This window comes from Haemaphysalis longicornis, unplaced genomic scaffold (genome assembly GCF_048455015.1).
Source record: "Haemaphysalis longicornis isolate Haplotype H1 unplaced genomic scaffold, Haemaphysalis longicornis Haplotype H1 scaffold_7, whole genome shotgun sequence".
Lineage (NCBI taxonomy): Eukaryota > Metazoa > Arthropoda > Arachnida > Ixodida > Ixodidae > Haemaphysalis > Haemaphysalis longicornis.
This window is the reverse complement of record NW_027526422.1, coordinates 168,126,486-168,143,429: the sequence shown is the minus strand read 5'-3', so window position 1 is coordinate 168,143,429 and position 16,944 is coordinate 168,126,486. Positions and strand designations below refer to the sequence as shown.

The window sequence follows — 16,944 nt, the reverse complement described above, 5'->3', positions numbered from 1 at the left end:
AGCGCTGCTGATTTGCGATGGCTCAAGACCAGGACATTGATTTTCTATGCGATTCCAGCCTCGGATCGCTGTAAAAATTTCTGTGAGGCGTATGTACAAACTAATGATGCCAATTATATCGTTTAAGCATCTAAATTTGGTGTCAGTACTCTTTTAAGGGGAGACACGGGTTGAAAAGTAGTCGTGGTAGTCGTCCGAGGCTAAGAGTGACCGAATAGTGTCAAATGCATCTAAAACATCGCAGGTTCGCCTTCTCTGCAAATTTTTTGTAGCGTAAGCTACACTGGCCGAGGGGTTGAGCAGTTTCACGTGGGCCATGAAGGGGCATTCTGTGCAAGCGCGAGGAGCATTAGATTGGCTTGGATTAAATTGGATGGCGTTGGATTAAATTGGATGGACGCTGAACCTGGGGCTTTGCAGAGCATTTTGATTGATTTCCATGGTGGCTAACATTACCTGCGCAATCATCAGAGAAGACTTTCTCACGCATCATGGCCTCCTTGTTGACGTCAAATAGCAATGTCTACTCAATGCCACCACATCCGGGGCATTGCTGTTCTGGCTAATACAGCTGAGGCACGTTCCATTGCCACCGTTACCGAAAAGGCCATTTGCGGCATGGCTATGTGACATTCCAGATTTGACCTAAACACCCGAATGATATAATCTTGCCACTGCCAAGCATGATGTTCGCCACCACATATATATGAAAGCCCCCCCCCGCCTCTATTTTCTTTCAGCCACAATGACTGGCCACAGAGAGAGAGAAAAAAGGGTCACCCGTTGCGGTGCGTGTCTGACTCCGACGATCCTCCACACGCAGCTGCCGTGTCAACGGCACCAGCGTGGTAGGCAGGCAAGAAACAAAAGCAACAGACGCAAGCCTCCGAGGGGGTTTATTGCCAAAACTACTCTAGCGCTACCGTCCTTTACATCGTCGATGGGTCCCGCATTGCTCGAGCGGCCAGAGTCGCTCAACTCCGGCACTATTAGTGGACGATGGTCAGTAAAGGCTGGAAGAGAAGTTGCCGGGTTGATCCACTGTCGCATGCCTTGCTGTCCCCACCCTGTGCAACCAACCAGTCATGCCCAGCGCTGCTGCCTCGCCGCGCCGAACAGCATTGCTGAAGTCTCTTCTTGCTGCAGCCAACTGGCTGGGGCCAGTGCCGCAAATCTCCTCCTCGAAGGTGCAACCCCCCGAGCTCCATGCTTGCAGGAGCCGAAGCGGCAGTGCCATCTCATGAGGTGCAAGCGAACCCCCCTGTAGTTGCCATCCTATTGCGCAAGGTTGCCGCGTCATCATCGAAGAGCCGCGCGGGTCTCGGAGCACTAACCGCATACCAAGTCGGGATTGCGGGTTTCCACAATTCCCACACTCCCCCTTCCTAAATACTGGATGCCACTGGCATTCAAACGGCGTCATGCTGCACAGGAGTCATTCCCAAACCTCAAGTTACGAAACCTATCAACAAACGTCACCCCCATGCTAGTTCACCGCAAATATTTGCCATATGATGCCGTATCCGTGAAGCTCGCTTGATGTGTACAAACGCATTTCACTGGCTCGAGCCCCTCATGGTTGGGAAGCACAGTAGGTTGGCAGGTCCAGGAGAAGCCGACAGCCGCAGCTGATGAATGCCGATGAGGTCACTTGCTCACGCGACCCCTGCTCCCAGTGCAAGGAGGTGGGTCCCTCGGCCTCCTGGGTTCCGTGGCTGCTTTGGCGGCTGGTCCTCCCAAATGGCTGAATGGTTTCCCCGCAGGGCACTGGCCCAGGGCAGCAACTGGCAGCAGCTTAACACTCTGCGCTCGGTGCTGCCTTAACTGGCCGGCCCAGCCAAGTGGTTCAGCTGGTCCGTCCTCGATGTCCATGGTGGCGGCGACTGGCAACTGGCAAACCCACGGTGCTGTCCGTGTGCGGAGCGCTCCGCTTTCACGATCTCATGCGAGCGGTTTACACCCTTGAGGGAGGGAACAGCGGATTTCCGCCAACTCTTGTCACTGGCGGGAAAGCCTATTTGGAAGCAGCTCGTCTCACATAATTCGGGTGGTGGATTCAAAATACCCATTCGAGTTTTCTTTGCCTAGGTGCATTAATCTGCAAAGCTGTGTTAACGGCAAGCAGGCAGGGCTTCACACCTCACTCGTAGCAATACGTACAAGCTTCCGGCGCCAACCACACACACTCAAACTTGCACTCGCGATTGTTTCAACGCGACATTTTGCACTACACTGCTGACTTTTTACGTGTAGTGGACTGCGTCGTGCATTCCGTGGCCCTACAACCGGGAGGCACGATGCCCTCGAGAAAAAACTCTGGCTTTACATGGAAGAAGAGTGTGTGAAGGAGTCCAACTGTACTGCGAAAGTATTCAAACGAAAGCTCAGTAGTTGGCGCTGCGAGGTGGGACTGGCCATTAAACCTTCAAAGCAAGTCGGGGTGCGTGCAGAAATTCATGCGGTGCAATGAACTCTCCCTTTGCCGCAGGACGACCATCTGCCAATGTCTTCCAGAGAAGTACGAAGAGCGGCTGGTGGCACTCCAGCGTTACTTGATTAAGCTCAGGCAGGCGAATAACTACCTTCTCGGCCAGATTGGGAATGCGAATCAAACTCCCGTCTATTTCAATATGCCCAGCCGCACGATAATCAAGGCAAAAGGAGCGAAGGATTTACGCCCGTTGACGACCGGAAATGAACACACACCCTTCACAGTGATGCTGTGCTGCACTGCTGACGGCTGGAAGTTGCCGCCATACAGTGTTTCACTGGAAATTATTCCAAAGGGTGAAGTGTCCCTGGCGAATGTAATCATCCATGCAAACGAAAAGGGTTTTTTGAATGAGGAAATGGTAGAGGAGTGGTTCAGGACAGTGTGGACGAGGCGACCGGGAGCAAACGTGAAACTCCGAAACACGCTGGTCCTTGACTCTTTCAGAGGCCACATTTGCCCGGGAGTAAAAGAAGCCATCCGGGAGGCAGGTATGGATCTGGTCGTCATACCTGGCGGAATGACGTCACAATTGCAGCCCTTGGACACAAGCATCAACAAGCCCCTTAAGGCTTGCGTCGCTGCAACCTACACAGAGTGGCTGGCGAGATGATGCCGCCAAGACCTCACGGGACGCCGCAAGAAGGCTCCACTGAGCGAAGTGGCTACTTGGGTGAAGAACGCGTGGGGAACCGCCTGCAGACATCATCCAAACCGGATTCAAGAAGTTCTGCATTTCTAACACCCTCGACGACACCGAGGACAACACCATCTGGGACGTGAAGGATGTCAGCGAAGCATCCGACGATGACTGCTCTGGAAGTTCGGATGACGATGCAGCATGTGGCTCTGATCAGTGACATTTAAGCGACCACATTGTTAATAAATGTGAATGTTAATAAGTTTCCCCAAGTTTTCTCTTGAAAATATGGATCGACCTATACTCAAATACTTCTAACTTTTTTTTGGTGAGTTCAGTTTTTAGAGGGTTGACCTATATTCATGCTTGACCTATTTTTGAATAAATACGGTACTTCGAACGGCCTAAAAATCACCCGTTTCCACTTCCCCGAGCGTTCAGGCCGGAGGGAGCGTATGACAATCACGGTATGACCGCACCATTTTGTACGGACGTCGAAACACTGCGGAAGCCAGTGAAGGCGCTGTTTCGACCACCCCAACGCTGCAGCAGAGCGGCTGAACTGCCTGAAGGCGTCAGGCCCACCATAGTAGGGAAAATTTGATGACTGCTTTCAATAAAAGTCTTGGTGGCAGGTGACTTCTGTTGGGATTCTGGGCTGTATTATCGGTTCCTTTCCCGCGTGTGGAACTTTATTTTTGGCAAGCGTGCCTTTCTGGGCAGTGTTTATGCCTGTAGCTCTGGCTTCGTGCATCAGTCCGTGAATGCGCCGGTGCCCAGTCACCGTTCGCCAGGCCGCGCGTCTGAAGTGATGTCACGTGTTTCTGATGAGCACGCACTACGTCACTTCTTTTTGCTACCTCAGGTTGATGTCACACTGATGTCCATTTGCAGCGCGCCGCCCCGCGGGCTGTGCCATCAGCACAATAAATGAGACCAAACTGAAGTATGTTACCCGCATCGCAGGCCGCTCATATTTCAGGCAGGGTATTCTATTGAGTAAAGGGAGCAAACAGGAGATTCTCAATGACAGGAATCTCGCAGAACCGTGAAAGATATTCGTATCACCCGAAATTCGCATGAACCAACAGAGACCAAAAAACTGAGCACTAAAAAGTGTATTTCTTTTCTTACTTTGGCGTAAAGAAATCCGCAATTTTTTCTGCTTTTTTTTTAACCTCCATGTCGCCGAGCAGTCCTTTCTGGAGTACAAAAAACTTCGCATTCACGTCCTCACTCGCGGTGCCCAAGCTTACCAGAAGCCGCAACAGTCAAGGCATGAATCGCATGGCGCGCATGGAACAGAAAACGATGCGCGACAGTAGGAGGAGCCTGACGACTTGTGCAAATGGGGAGGCGCGCCCCACGGCAGCAGTTTCAAAGCGCTCAGGGCAGCTGGCTGGCCCCGCCGGAGATGTTAGGCTTACCACCCCAGCCTAACGGCATTCATGGGTGCTTTCATTAGCGGTGCGGATGTTTTTAGTACCGTTTTCGCCCACATTATAAGCTCCTTCACTGCACCAGCAACTTCGTGTGCGCCTTGAGCGGCACCTAAAGAGTGGTTAGAAGCGGTTGTTCAAGCTTCCCCGCACCACTTCGCGGTTGAAGGCACCGCCATGTTGCTGCCGCCGGCCACACCGCGTGCAGCGTGCAGGTGGTTCCGTGGCGGCGTGAGCACGCCTGTGGCGTGCGCAGCACGTTTTCGCGAGCAGAAAACAACAGCCCGGCTGTTCCTGGAGAAAGAGCGACAAAGCGGGGAGAGAGCGCCCATACATCGCCGTCGCTTGCTCGCTCGGCAGTTGGGCGCCTCGCCGGCTCATTCGCATCATCCACCGGGCCCCGCAGGTCTGTTCGTAACAGCCGAACTTTTGCCCATTGCAAACAATGCAATTTAGCCAGGTCTACTCAGAAATTCGTATTATCCCGAAACTCCTATCACACAGAATCGTACCATCGAGATTCCCCTGTAATAATATTGACACCGAAGATTGGTATCAGTAACCCCTTAAGATGTAATGAATGCCACAGTACTTCGGGGGACTGAAATTTTTAGTCTGACACTTTGAAGAGTTATTCGTGGGGTTTGGTGGTACAGTGACAGCAAGCATCTACTTGAAGGGCTCACAGTAACTTTAGGCTTAAGGTGGAGGCTAACATTCACAATTTCAAAGGGTCAAACGGGACTTACTCAGCTGGGTCTTGTCTGCAGGGTCAGACGGCAGCCCCGCCATGTTTAAGCTCGGAAGGCTCTTGTAACGGACTAACTGCCGTGGCATTTTCAATGATATTCAGGCAGCTAGCCCCACCAGGGTAACCTGCACAGAGGGAGAAACAAATAAAGCTGTAGGTTTGGTCTTAATTATCAGCCACAATCAAAGTGGATGCGAGTGTTTTATCAGTACAAAAAAAAAAGTCAGTTCCAGGCCTGTGAAATATGCTGAAACAGCGCAGCTTAATTCAGCTTGCTGGCGGCCACCTCCCAGCAGAGGCAGGGATTACGGTAGCATTTCGGCTGGCGTATCCGCAAATTTTACCGCCGGTCTACCGTGGCTGCCAGACCAGGAATGCACTCGCCGCTTAAAGAGTGATGGCAGGTGGTAACCAGTTTATGTGGCACCTTAGCCTAATGTACACAAGATTTTTTCTTTTTTTCTCTCTCTCTTCCTTCCTCCTTCCTTTCTTTCTGTCAGCCCTTTGCTGCCGATTCCTCTCCGCCCAACTCGCTGCGCAAAATACATGGGCGTTTAAGGCCTGCGTGCGCGACATTCGCTTTTACTTTTTGTTTGTTTTCATCGCATTCGTGGGTACGAAAGAGGCTGGCGCGCCGGTTCCAGCAGCGGCTGTGTTGATTGGCTCGCACCATACATTCATGGGTACCACACAAACGTATTGGGGTCCGTAAAGGCCATCTGTCAGTCACCTCTGGTTACAACCCCCCCCTCCCGCCGCGCTGGCGCCGCGGCTCGGGCCTGGGTTTGTTTTCTTTTTTTCACTTTGTCCCCAGGGCAGGTTGCACGCGTGTTGACGCTAAGGCTCCAAGCACGACCACATGCCGTAGCTTTTTCACAGAGAGGGAATTCCTGGTCTGGCAACCATGGTAGACCAGCAGAAAAATTTGCGGGTACACCAGCCGAAATGCTACCGGGATTACGCCACTCACTGCGGTATGAATGTACTCTAAGCTGACCCAGAGTTTATCGGTGCGTATATGTGGTGTGGTAGTGTGACACGTGCCCAAGCACATGATCCGGCAGAGCTCATGCACTGGACAGTTGTCGCATTGTGTTGGGAGCAGTTCTGGGCCAGCAGTCAGGCTCCGAAGGTGGCTGGCTAACGATGGTCACGTATGGCCAAAGGAGTACGGCCTTTCACGAGCATGTACGGCAACCTTTTTTTTTTTAATATGGCAGTGGTACTTGGCGACTTCGGCACGCTGGTGGCCACCTCCCGCAGAGGCAAAGGTCGCTCACGCCACTCACTGCAGTATGTGATGCCTGCTTAGCAGTCAGGGAAAAGAACCGCCATGATCCACAAGCCCGCACCAAAGAGGAGAAAACACTGCGAGTCCACAGTTACATGGGGGCGAGGCTACTCCCTCATCATCCACTAGAACAGTTTATTCTGCACATAAATGGTTCAAGCGAACTATATAAAAAGATCAAGGAAGCTCATACTAATGTGTGAGACTTGAAGGTGGCGAAGTTTTACGCAACATTTACGCCCATCATGAAGGTTTATGTCCACAACTGCAGCCAATTTGCTTATTCTTCGCTGCCGCAACGACCTTCACGCCATCGTTGTTGCTATAAGTGTGAGCTTCTTTCATTTATTTGTAAGTGAGATTCATTGGACATCCCCTTGGAGAGCCGTACGCTATGACATGTCTTTCTCATTCCGAGCCCGTGTTTCCACGATTACGGCAAACGTTTTTCTTGGGGCGGGGCAATCTTGGCCAATCTCTCTAAGTGAGTATTCTTGGCTTGACAAACGTGTGCAGAGGACGCTGAGCGGTCGTCGCGAGGCACGCATACACGAGCTCTACGCATTTTCTTGGTTTTGTTAACCGCCGGGCAGTCGCAGCGAGGCCCGCGCTCACGCGCAGCAATTTCTCTGGATTTTTTAACTGCAGACACGAAAAATTACAATTTGCTAAAACAGCTTCGCCGTTAAATAAAATTTCCATAAAAAAGTTAGCACTGATTGCCCGTGTTACATAGCGAAGAATTTTTCTGGCTAAAAATACCAGTTCGACACACAATGCTGATGCTACCCTGCTAACAAAACCACATGCTGATGCGCCATAATTACGAGAACTACGCTATGTTAGGGCAGCAGTGGCACACGATAATGCCGCCCAATATCTGCATGAGTGAAAGGCCCACCTACCACCAGTCTGTAAAATGTTTCATACAAAATGCTTACCGGAAAACTGACAAAATCAAAATTTTTGCTCAAACATTGAAGAAACGATAAAAAAGTAGCTTGTATACAAAAATTAGCAACAGTAAAAAAAATTCAGGACTACATAACGTAGTCAACATTTCAAAACATTTCCTAGAAAAAAAATTATTTACACACAAGATATTAAAAATTATTATGTAGTAGCGTCCATGCCATGCAGTGAAGCCATTTCTCCAATTTAGACCACGCAAATTACGTGGTCCTTTTGAAGAAGTCTGGCGGTTTGAAATTACTTGCTGCAACAAGTCCCTCCGCAATGTAAAAACCTTTTTAATAACTTCTGTTGCATTTAGGGCAAGCACAAGGCAGTGGACAGGCATGCCATGCCAAGAAGTCCAAAATTTAGAATTGACTTCTGAAGCAGGCAAACGTCAATTTACTGTCACTTTCTGGTGCGCTATTGGAGGCCTGTGTTCAGAAACTAGGTGTGAGACGCTCGAATCGTGGCCAATCAGCTTTCACTAATGAGCTGTCATAAAAAAAAAGCCTCCTGCATTGCAAGACTGCTTAATACTATTAAAAAAAAAAAAACCCTGCTGCAGACTTTCACAGAATAAACAGTTTCACCTAGGGCCAACACTAGGCCTCTAAAAATACCCCACACCAAAACAAAACAGGCTGGCGGCACTTGAAGTGCTTTCCTTGTCTGAACTGATATGCCCCAACTGGGTGTTATCTTTCTACTTGCAGCTGGAGCTCTTTCAGAGAAACGAGATGTGGATGGGAGAGAATTATGAGAAACACGCTTCATTCAAGCAACGAAAGCAACAATGCAGGTGCGATGGCAAATTGGCTCAAGGTTGGATTACTGCATCTGGTAGTACCAAATATGAATATGAATTTTGCAATGCAGAGATGAAACAGAAAGTTCTGCGAACGGCTTGCAAATGATCCTAATGGTAGTCAGGACTGTGATAGGCCCTTCAATGACTTGTGTGACAGTAAAAATGCCTGGAATAAAAAAAATTAATTTTCCAGACACTTATTCACATTTTCAGCCAGTTTACTAACTGTTACTGTCAGAGAAAAATATGACAATTGAAAGAAGCCAACCGATTCCCCACTGGTGGTCTGATAACAAAACCGCACGCCAATGTGCTGCAATTAAGAGCAGTACACCAATTTTTAAAAACAGTAGCGCGTAACGACCCAGCCCAATTTCACTAACTCACACCATGCAAATTTGCGATAAAAATTCTGAAAGGGGATTTTGACTTTACTTTCAATCAAATTGAATGATTTTGACAAGCAATTTGATGTCACCTTGTCACAAAACAAAATCCCTGATAACAATAGTTCGATGCAAACACGTTGCAATTGACAGCAGTTGGCTCTTTTTTTTTTTTCCAAGAATGAAACGAGAATTATTGCAATGCCTTTGGTAACAGTTTTATCATCATTACTTACAGGGTTCGTACGGGCTTCAAAAGCGAAAATTCAAGAGTTTTCAAGGACCAGAAAACACCTTTTCAAAGTCCCCATATTATGTTTTATCTGGGATTATTTATAACTTTTTCAACACAATGCAAAAGGTTGATATTGCCTAATACCTAAGAACATTAATGCACATTTAGATAGGCGCTATGGGTTCATGAATGCTCCCCCAGCTTTACTTTATTTTTTATTTCATAGTTTGTATTTAGAGGTTTTTCTTTTTTCTTGGTGTTTTGCTGAGGCTGTTTGATTTCAAAAACTTAGTTAATGTTGCCTGCATCTCCTGCTTTGTCAGCAAGAGTATCAGCTGAAATTAACTCAGCAAGTGGTGCTACAAGGCAGGATGAACTATGTACACGTCCACCATTTGCACGTAAAAGCAAACGCAGATGGAGCTTATGAGGCACAGCAAACATGCAATGAAAGGCCGTCCACAGACTAGATGGAACATGCAAGATAGAGAACAGAAGCCGGCTTTTACGGGACTGTATCGTGACATGATTTCTATTGAGCAGTGCTGCTCCCAATGTTGCCTCGCAATAATGAGAATCTACAACTCGTAATTTCACGCAATACACTGAAACTTGACTGTTACAATGATTCTTTACATTTTTAACACCTAAAATTCACGACAAACATTTTAAATTCTTGTGAAAAGATAGGGCCATTGGTTCTCTCAAGAAAAATCAAGAGTTTTCAAGGACCCATTAAAAATTCCAGGACTTTCCAGGCCTTGAAATTTACACTTCTAAATTCAAGGGTTTTCGATGCTTTCAAGGACCTGTGCGAACGTTGCATTAATACGTAGAGCAAGATATCAGCGGTCAGTGTCGCAAACAAAACTTGCCGGCAAACAGCCGCCTCCTAGGCCTAGCGTAACATCCCCGAGTCACCGTCCCCTCCCGGTGCCCCAAACCTGAGTTCCACAGAAAAACGAGGTGGGCCATGTCTCGGGTAGAAAAAAAATGCAACGAGATGGGAAAAACAAAAAGCCGGAAAAAAAAACTGTGCACCAAGCACAGGGTGACAAGAGATTCAAATCTTGTCCTCAAGATTCGTAAAACAATGTTTTGTGGTTCAAAAAATCTCCTGCTTGAGTCGCATAAAGGCAGCTTAAAAAAAAAAAAAAGACGCGCAAGCCGGAAATTTAAAAAAAAAATCAAAATCAAAAGAGAAAGGCATTTAAGTTACAAGCTAGCGAAGTGACAAGCATGCAGGAGGAGGCATTTCAGTGAATGCAGAAAAGTGGGAGGCTGAGCTGGGGGGGGGGGGGGGGGGGGGGAGGAAGAGAGAGAAAAACGAGTAACTGAACGATGGTTGTCCTCTCATGGGCCATGATTGGCCTTACAACTAGGAATAACAAAAATTCAGGAAGATGCCAGTTCTTTCTCTCTCTTTCATTTTGTTTTTCCTGTTGTGACCTTCTCACAGATCTTTTTGACAATTTTCGCACCTAGAAATGATTTTTTGTTTTTTTCTGGGGGCATAGAGCGGGGGTGTTAAGGGTAGGGAGGATATTGAAGCGAACACTAACACTCACTCACACACTGCCAAAAAAAAAAGTCGAGTGTGGGTCAAACCCCCAGCACCCCCTCTGGCTACATCCCTGGTGCTGAAGGGGTGCGCCACGACGAAAATGGTGCGCTTTTCTTTTGAATGAGGATTTTTTCCCTTATTACACTTTGGTAACTGCACATTTCTGCCAGAAGTGATTGATTGATTGATTGTGGGGTTTAACACGCCGACGCAACGCGGGCGATGAGGCGCGCCGTAGTGGAGGGCTCCGGATTAATTTTGACCACCTGGGGATCTTTATCGTGCGCCGAAATCTCGTACACACGGGCGTTTCGCCTCCATCAGAAAAGCGGCCGCCGCGGCCGGGAATTGAACCCGAGACCTTGTGCTCAGCAGCGCAACGCCTTAGCCACATTTCTGCCAGAAGTCCCCGCCAGCGCATACATGAAAATGAAACTAACCCTGAAAGAGCCTCTCCTTCCTGGGCTAACTACTTGGTCAAAGCTCCTGAAATGTGTGAAGTTCAGGGTTGAAATTATTCATCATGGAAAAGTTAAACGTGGCGTAAACAAACCAGTCAGAAAGCACTTAAGAGCACACTATGTTGAAAGAATAATTTTCACTATGTGGGTTTCAGGTTGTTAGAATGTACGACCGCAAGGCAACAGAGTAACGCAGAATCAATTATGCAAAATCAACTTACAGGCTGGCCTGACGTAACACAAAACTGCGACAAGAAAGGGCTACAAACAGCTCAGACGACTTGGGGACGTGCGTTACTTCCAAAAATTCAACAACCTATCAGAAATTTCGGCTATCCGAAATAGGAAAAACAGGATGACGAGCTTTAAACCGTTCTATGAGCGAAGGGATCAGCACGTCACAGTCGCCTGCCATCACAGCTCCACACTCTGAAATGTGTACGTGGTATCGCTTCAAGAGCGGACATCAAAACGGCCTTTCAGCCCTAAAAGAGCATTCTCACAGTCAGTTGACTTTGTATCCTGGCCTGCTCATCACAAGAGCTTCCAACTTTTATTTGGCACGACCAAAAGGCAAGCCAGAGCCAAAAGGGCCAGCTGCAAAAGCGTTATCACCAAGGATGGCGCAACAAAAGTGAAATGACAGCAAAAGGAGTGGCAAAAACAAATTTTAAGGCCAAATGCAGGGCACAATATACCTGCGAAATGAGTCCACCAAGATGTGCTCATTTTTTTGTGTAAACCAATCACCACTTATCAAATTTGGGTAAACATTTGTATAAAAACCAGAGTAAAAAAAAAAAAAAGCTAACTGCGGGCTTTATTACTTTAAACATGTGGTAGGTTATATGATGCCCGTCTCAGTGCATGGCTTCAGATTATTTCAGCCAAAGTGTAGGTCCTCAAATGCCGGCGATAATTTTGTACAACACACGACGATTTCTGTATTTTACCTTCTCTGTGATAATTATCAGCCACCACTTCCGCGAATCCAACCCACAGCTTTGCATGGCGTAGCCCCCCTGTAGTAATAAAATGGCCGGCAGTCACTTAACAATTGAGCGACTTCTGCATGACAAAAAAAAAAAAAAAAAAGCTGGTCAACCACTGCTTGCTATTGCTGCAAGGCAACTACGGAGCATGTACTGCTCCAGAACTCTGCGGACGCAGCCAGCATCTCAAAGCAGCATTCCCCGAACAAACAGCAAAATTTCAAACAAAACACTATCACCCACTAGCAACACACTGTTCGTGGCTGTCTTTCCTGTTTAAACCTACTGTTACTCGTCTATAGACCTTATGCAAAACAGCCACCATCTAGCGGAAGAAAAATGAAACGAGCACGCGATGCCATGTTGGGGGATGGCGGTCGCGGGGTTCCTTGGTACGGAGCGTGTGAGGGGCTTTATCGGCTTGGCGATCCTTTTATATTCAGATTTACGCGCAGCAAAATGAGCTCCGAGTGATCTGTGGGCCTTTCTCTGTTGCCCACAATTGCGGGCGACTTCGTAAATGCGCATTATGCATCGAAAAAGCAGTCAGGGAGGACCGACACGAAAGCTGTTGGAGGCTGTCGCGTTTCTTCTCCTTTCTTTTTTTTTTGGCTTTGAGAACGCAAACATTGAAAGTACATCCGTGTTGGTTCGCATCTTGTGGGTTTCTCAGGAGGTCATTCCTGAAACGCTTCGAAACTTGCGGACTGTCCTGAGGTTGAAATGGGGGAGGGGGGGAGGCACTTGCGATATAGCACTAAGGATCCTCTGGGACTCAGAGGAAATCTGCAAAAGAAAAAAAAAAAAAAAAATAAATAAATTGCATACCTGGCATTTTTGACAGCGGAGCTGTTCTAGCTGGCCGTAATGTGTAGCGCGTAACGTGTGTGGCATGTAACGCGTTAAACATTGCCAATGAATAATTAAATTACCAATAAATTGCCGAGCGCTGGTCAGCGCATGCCTCGCGGCGACCACCGAGCGTTCTCAGCGCACGCAAAGGCTTTAAAAAAAAAAACTGAGAAAACCTTATTCCGCTCGAAAAATTTGATCTTGGGAAGATAGGCTACGGTTGGAACAGCAGGCGACGAGCGGTAAATGAGCAATACACGGAATTACTACGTACGTTACTTGCGCTACTCATGGTGCTACATGAAGGTTGTAACTCTCACGGATCCCTTATTTCCAGTAACATTTGACAAACGAAAGAATGCGTAATACTTCCATAAAGGCCTACCGAACGTCCAGAAGAAAAAGAAAACGTGGGCGCGCAAAGCACGAACAGCAGACTCAGAACTCTACCCACACAATAAAGTATACGAGCTGACCGATGCAGTGTGCACAGCAGGGAGGAGTGCTCCGCGGCAAATACAGGGCTAGAAAATAGCTCACTTTGGGACCTTTTTAGTCCTGCACATATTATTCGTTTCGTGATTATGCACGCGATGTAGCTATAATATTACTGCGCGAAGGGAAGTCGATACCCGCAAGCGACTTCACGCGGGGCTCGAGTCATGCTTCCCTTGAGAAATAAAAAAAAAATGTGTACGCTATTTCCGTGGCCGTCCTCGTATCATCTTTGTGCACAGCAAGTTACGCGGCAGTATTTGGGCATCTTGGACAACGATAAATGCCGACGTGCGCGTCGCTAACCCCGGGCTATCATGTACACTGCGGTATCCGGAGAGCCAGGAATCCCCCAACATGGCGGAAGCGCACACAGTTCCCACAAGAGGGCGGCAGTTTTTGCACAAGGTCTATAGGGTGTATGCCCCGGCTACTCGACTGCACGCTGGCGCTACCTGCACTGCAGACTCCATTTTTACAGTTGGACAGATGTGGACATTGGTTCGAATAATAACGTGGTCCGCTTTGCATCATCTCGGTGTCATCCCTGCGCGCTGATGTCCTTATTTCTTGCGTTGCTTCAAATGACCGCGGCTCGAGTTGGGAAAATTTCTCCACCCAAAGCTGCGACGATCTTTTATGTGGTAGCGGCGGGTGAGACGAGGTGCTGGTTTTACCTCTTTAGTTTTACCGTGCCACCCAAACCTGCTGCGCGCTTCTTGAGGAGTATGAGAGACGGTGAGGTGCTCTGGCGACCGTGTTCTGATGCGTTGAACGCATGACCGTTCTCTACCCGAGCTCCCAATGAAGCTGAGCGATTACGCACAGGGTCTGCGTGGAAACAACCGCGAGTATTATACGTGATAAAATTAAGTTCATTGGCAACGACAAAGACTTCACCGATGATTTTCAAGTGTTTTTTTTTCCCAGTGTACACGAAGCAAAAAAAGATCACGGAACACACTTTGACTACTTCAAAAACACCTCAGAGACAAGTGGCAAACAAGAGCGATCTAGTTTGTCACTCCATACGCCTTCGTCTCTGTGCTGTTTTTGAAGTAGTACACTTGATCATTAGAGGAAAGTCTAAGTTGACGAAAGAGTTAGATGCCCACAATTATCTGACAAGTGGCATTGCATGTACGCACGTCCACCTCAAAACACTCGAGGCAGCCCAGGTTGAAACTGGGTGCACAGTCGTGTTCGTCTCATCCATAATGCACACCGGCTAGCTTAATTAGTGAACATTTCCAGCACTATGTAAAGTTTCAAGCATATGATAAGGCGTGAGGTCAATGAAAGCGCGTCGTGCTGCCTGCTTCGGGTCTGCGGTTGTGGGAAGCGCAAACAGTGCACTCCAGAATTTCGAAGTGAAAGCAATGCTGGCTACTCTCTGACAAAGCATTCGAAAACTTACGAACACACAGAAAAAAAAAAAACACCGTCCACATGAATGTTCTTGCCAAGACCATGCCACAAACTGCATTTCCCGTCGGGAAATGTGCTGTCCGCACAAGTAGCGCTGACACGTGGCCGAAAGCCCAGTGCATACACTCGATACAAAGCTTGCCCATGACGTCACCACCGCCGTTTCTTGTGCACTGCTCACAGCTTCCCTAGCCCCGCTTGAGATGAGAACACAAGATAAGTTCACTGCCTCTTCCCGTTTATGCGGTTCACCAACATGGCAGCCATCGTGACGTCAGTACACGCTACGTATACCTACTATAGCTCTTGGCGACTCTCCCTTACAGCTTTCCTCCGAAAAAGCGAGCCTTGCGAGGTTGACGCATCTATCATCATCAGCGGCGGCACAAACCACACAAAGCGCCTTCCCAAACCGCACAAATGGAGCAATGAAGCTGCTCCTAAGATATCAGGTGCGCCGTGACGGAGGGCTCTCCATTAATTTTAAGCCCTGAGAATATTAAAAACAAAAACAAATTTTGGGGGTTTAACACGCCCTGGGCTATGAGGCACACCGTAGTGGAGGGCTCCGCATTGATTCTGAGCACTAAGGGTCTGCAACGTGTCGAAGTCTCAACACACAAGCAATTGCGCTCTTCGCTTCCAATCGAAAAACGATTTCTGCGGCAGGAACTGAAACTGCATCGCTGCAAGCAGGAGCATGCCTTGGCCACTGAGTCCCCGCAGCGGGTACACACACAGCTCGCCTATTTGCCAGCGGCAAAAGGTGGGCGGGAACAGCGGGAGATCCCACAACCGAGTATTTCGAGCCCATTATCATCCACCTTGGCAAAGAGGAACGGCAGTGTACAGAGGTAGCGCAATTGGTAACTTTGCACCCTCATCTCCGGGAGATCGATTGATTATGGGGTTTAACGCGCCGACGCTACACAGGTAATGAGGCGTGCTGTAGCAGAGGGCTCCAAATTAATTTTGACCACCTCGGGATCTTTAACGTGCGTCGAAATCTCGAACACACGGACGTTTTCGCCTTTCGCCTCTACCAGAAAAGCAGCGGCTGTGGCCAGGAATCGAACTTTCGTCTCGTCTCGAACTCTCGCAGCATAACGCCATAGTTACTGAGCCACGGCGGTGGGTTGCGTCACTGCGAGACTACAGCGGAGAGTTTGCGGTGTGTTGCACCAACGTAATAGAGTGCCATCACTACATGACTAACCAATCAAAAGTACACCCAGACGGAACTCAATACTGCTTTGCTGACCACTTGACTGCCGATGAAATTGATTGTTTGGTTGCTTTCGATAAGAGAAACGAGGGACTGTCAATGCCTGCATTATGCGTAAGCAATTATAATGGGTGAGCGGTGAAGCCTGTGAAAGCGGCAAAGCTTTCGGAGAGCGGCACCACACCTGCACAGTGGCCATGTGTGACGTCAACAGATGGGTGCCGGGCACAGCATGTGTGCCTGTCTGCCTCATTTATAGGCTTAATGAGTGCAACTTAGGTGCCCACATAAGCACTAATGGCTGTGTATACTTCAACAATGTAACACTGAGAACCAATAGAAAGACTTGGCGAAGTGCTCTGCAAGCACATAGCAGGCTACCACAGCAGTACCTTACCCTCGCCAATGAGGAACGTCGAAACAGTTCACAGGGAGCGCCACGAGAGACGCCGCTCTTTCTTGGTTCACACGTAACGACGTAAAACGCAGGACGGTCACCGACGCGCCGCGGTGAACACACTCGGTCGCCCACGTAGCACACGATCGAAACTGCACTTGACGTCGCACGCAACAAACGTCAAACGCGCAATCAACGCCGCGTGAACAGCAGCGGCGGCGTTCGTTCGCAACTGCGCTTCGCAGCCAAAATGGTGGTGAGCTTGCGCAGTGCGCGTCGCTTCCGCCAGCGCCGCTATCGGCGTCCTTCCCCTGCACGCCGTTGGCGGCGCCTGCGCTAGCAAGGCAGCCCGACAGGTTCCCGAGAGGTGGCGGTCGGAGCCGCACAACCGAAGCAGCGCCCGTATGTCGCTCCGGGGGCGCGCGATGGCCGAGAAATCGGTTGGGCAACGCTGCGCGCGCTACGGACGCGTATCAGCGCATGTTCGCCGCACCCTCCAAGATACGTATCGGCAGCACACGCAACACGCACA

At 48.8% G+C, this 16,944-nt stretch overlaps 1 protein-coding gene across 8 annotated transcripts in view; it reads right to left on the bottom strand.

Moving 5' to 3' along the window:
* Nucleotides 1–16,944, bottom strand: part of LOC144147213 (uncharacterized) — a 115,582-nt gene that overhangs the window by 83,977 nt on the left and 14,661 nt on the right. For 6 of the 8 annotated variants that reach the window (XM_077679290.1, XM_077679294.1, XM_077679292.1 and 3 more), the window contains one exon: nucleotides 5,320–5,446. In XM_077679290.1, coding sequence (XP_077535416.1) covers nucleotides 5,320–5,407 — 88 coding nt within the window. In that variant the 5' untranslated portion in view covers nucleotides 5,408–5,446. Of the gene's footprint in view, nucleotides 1–5,319; nucleotides 5,447–12,719; nucleotides 12,802–16,412; nucleotides 16,943–16,944 lie in introns of those variants that run through there. The other 2 variants (XM_077679295.1, XM_077679291.1) reach the window with 2 other exon arrangements.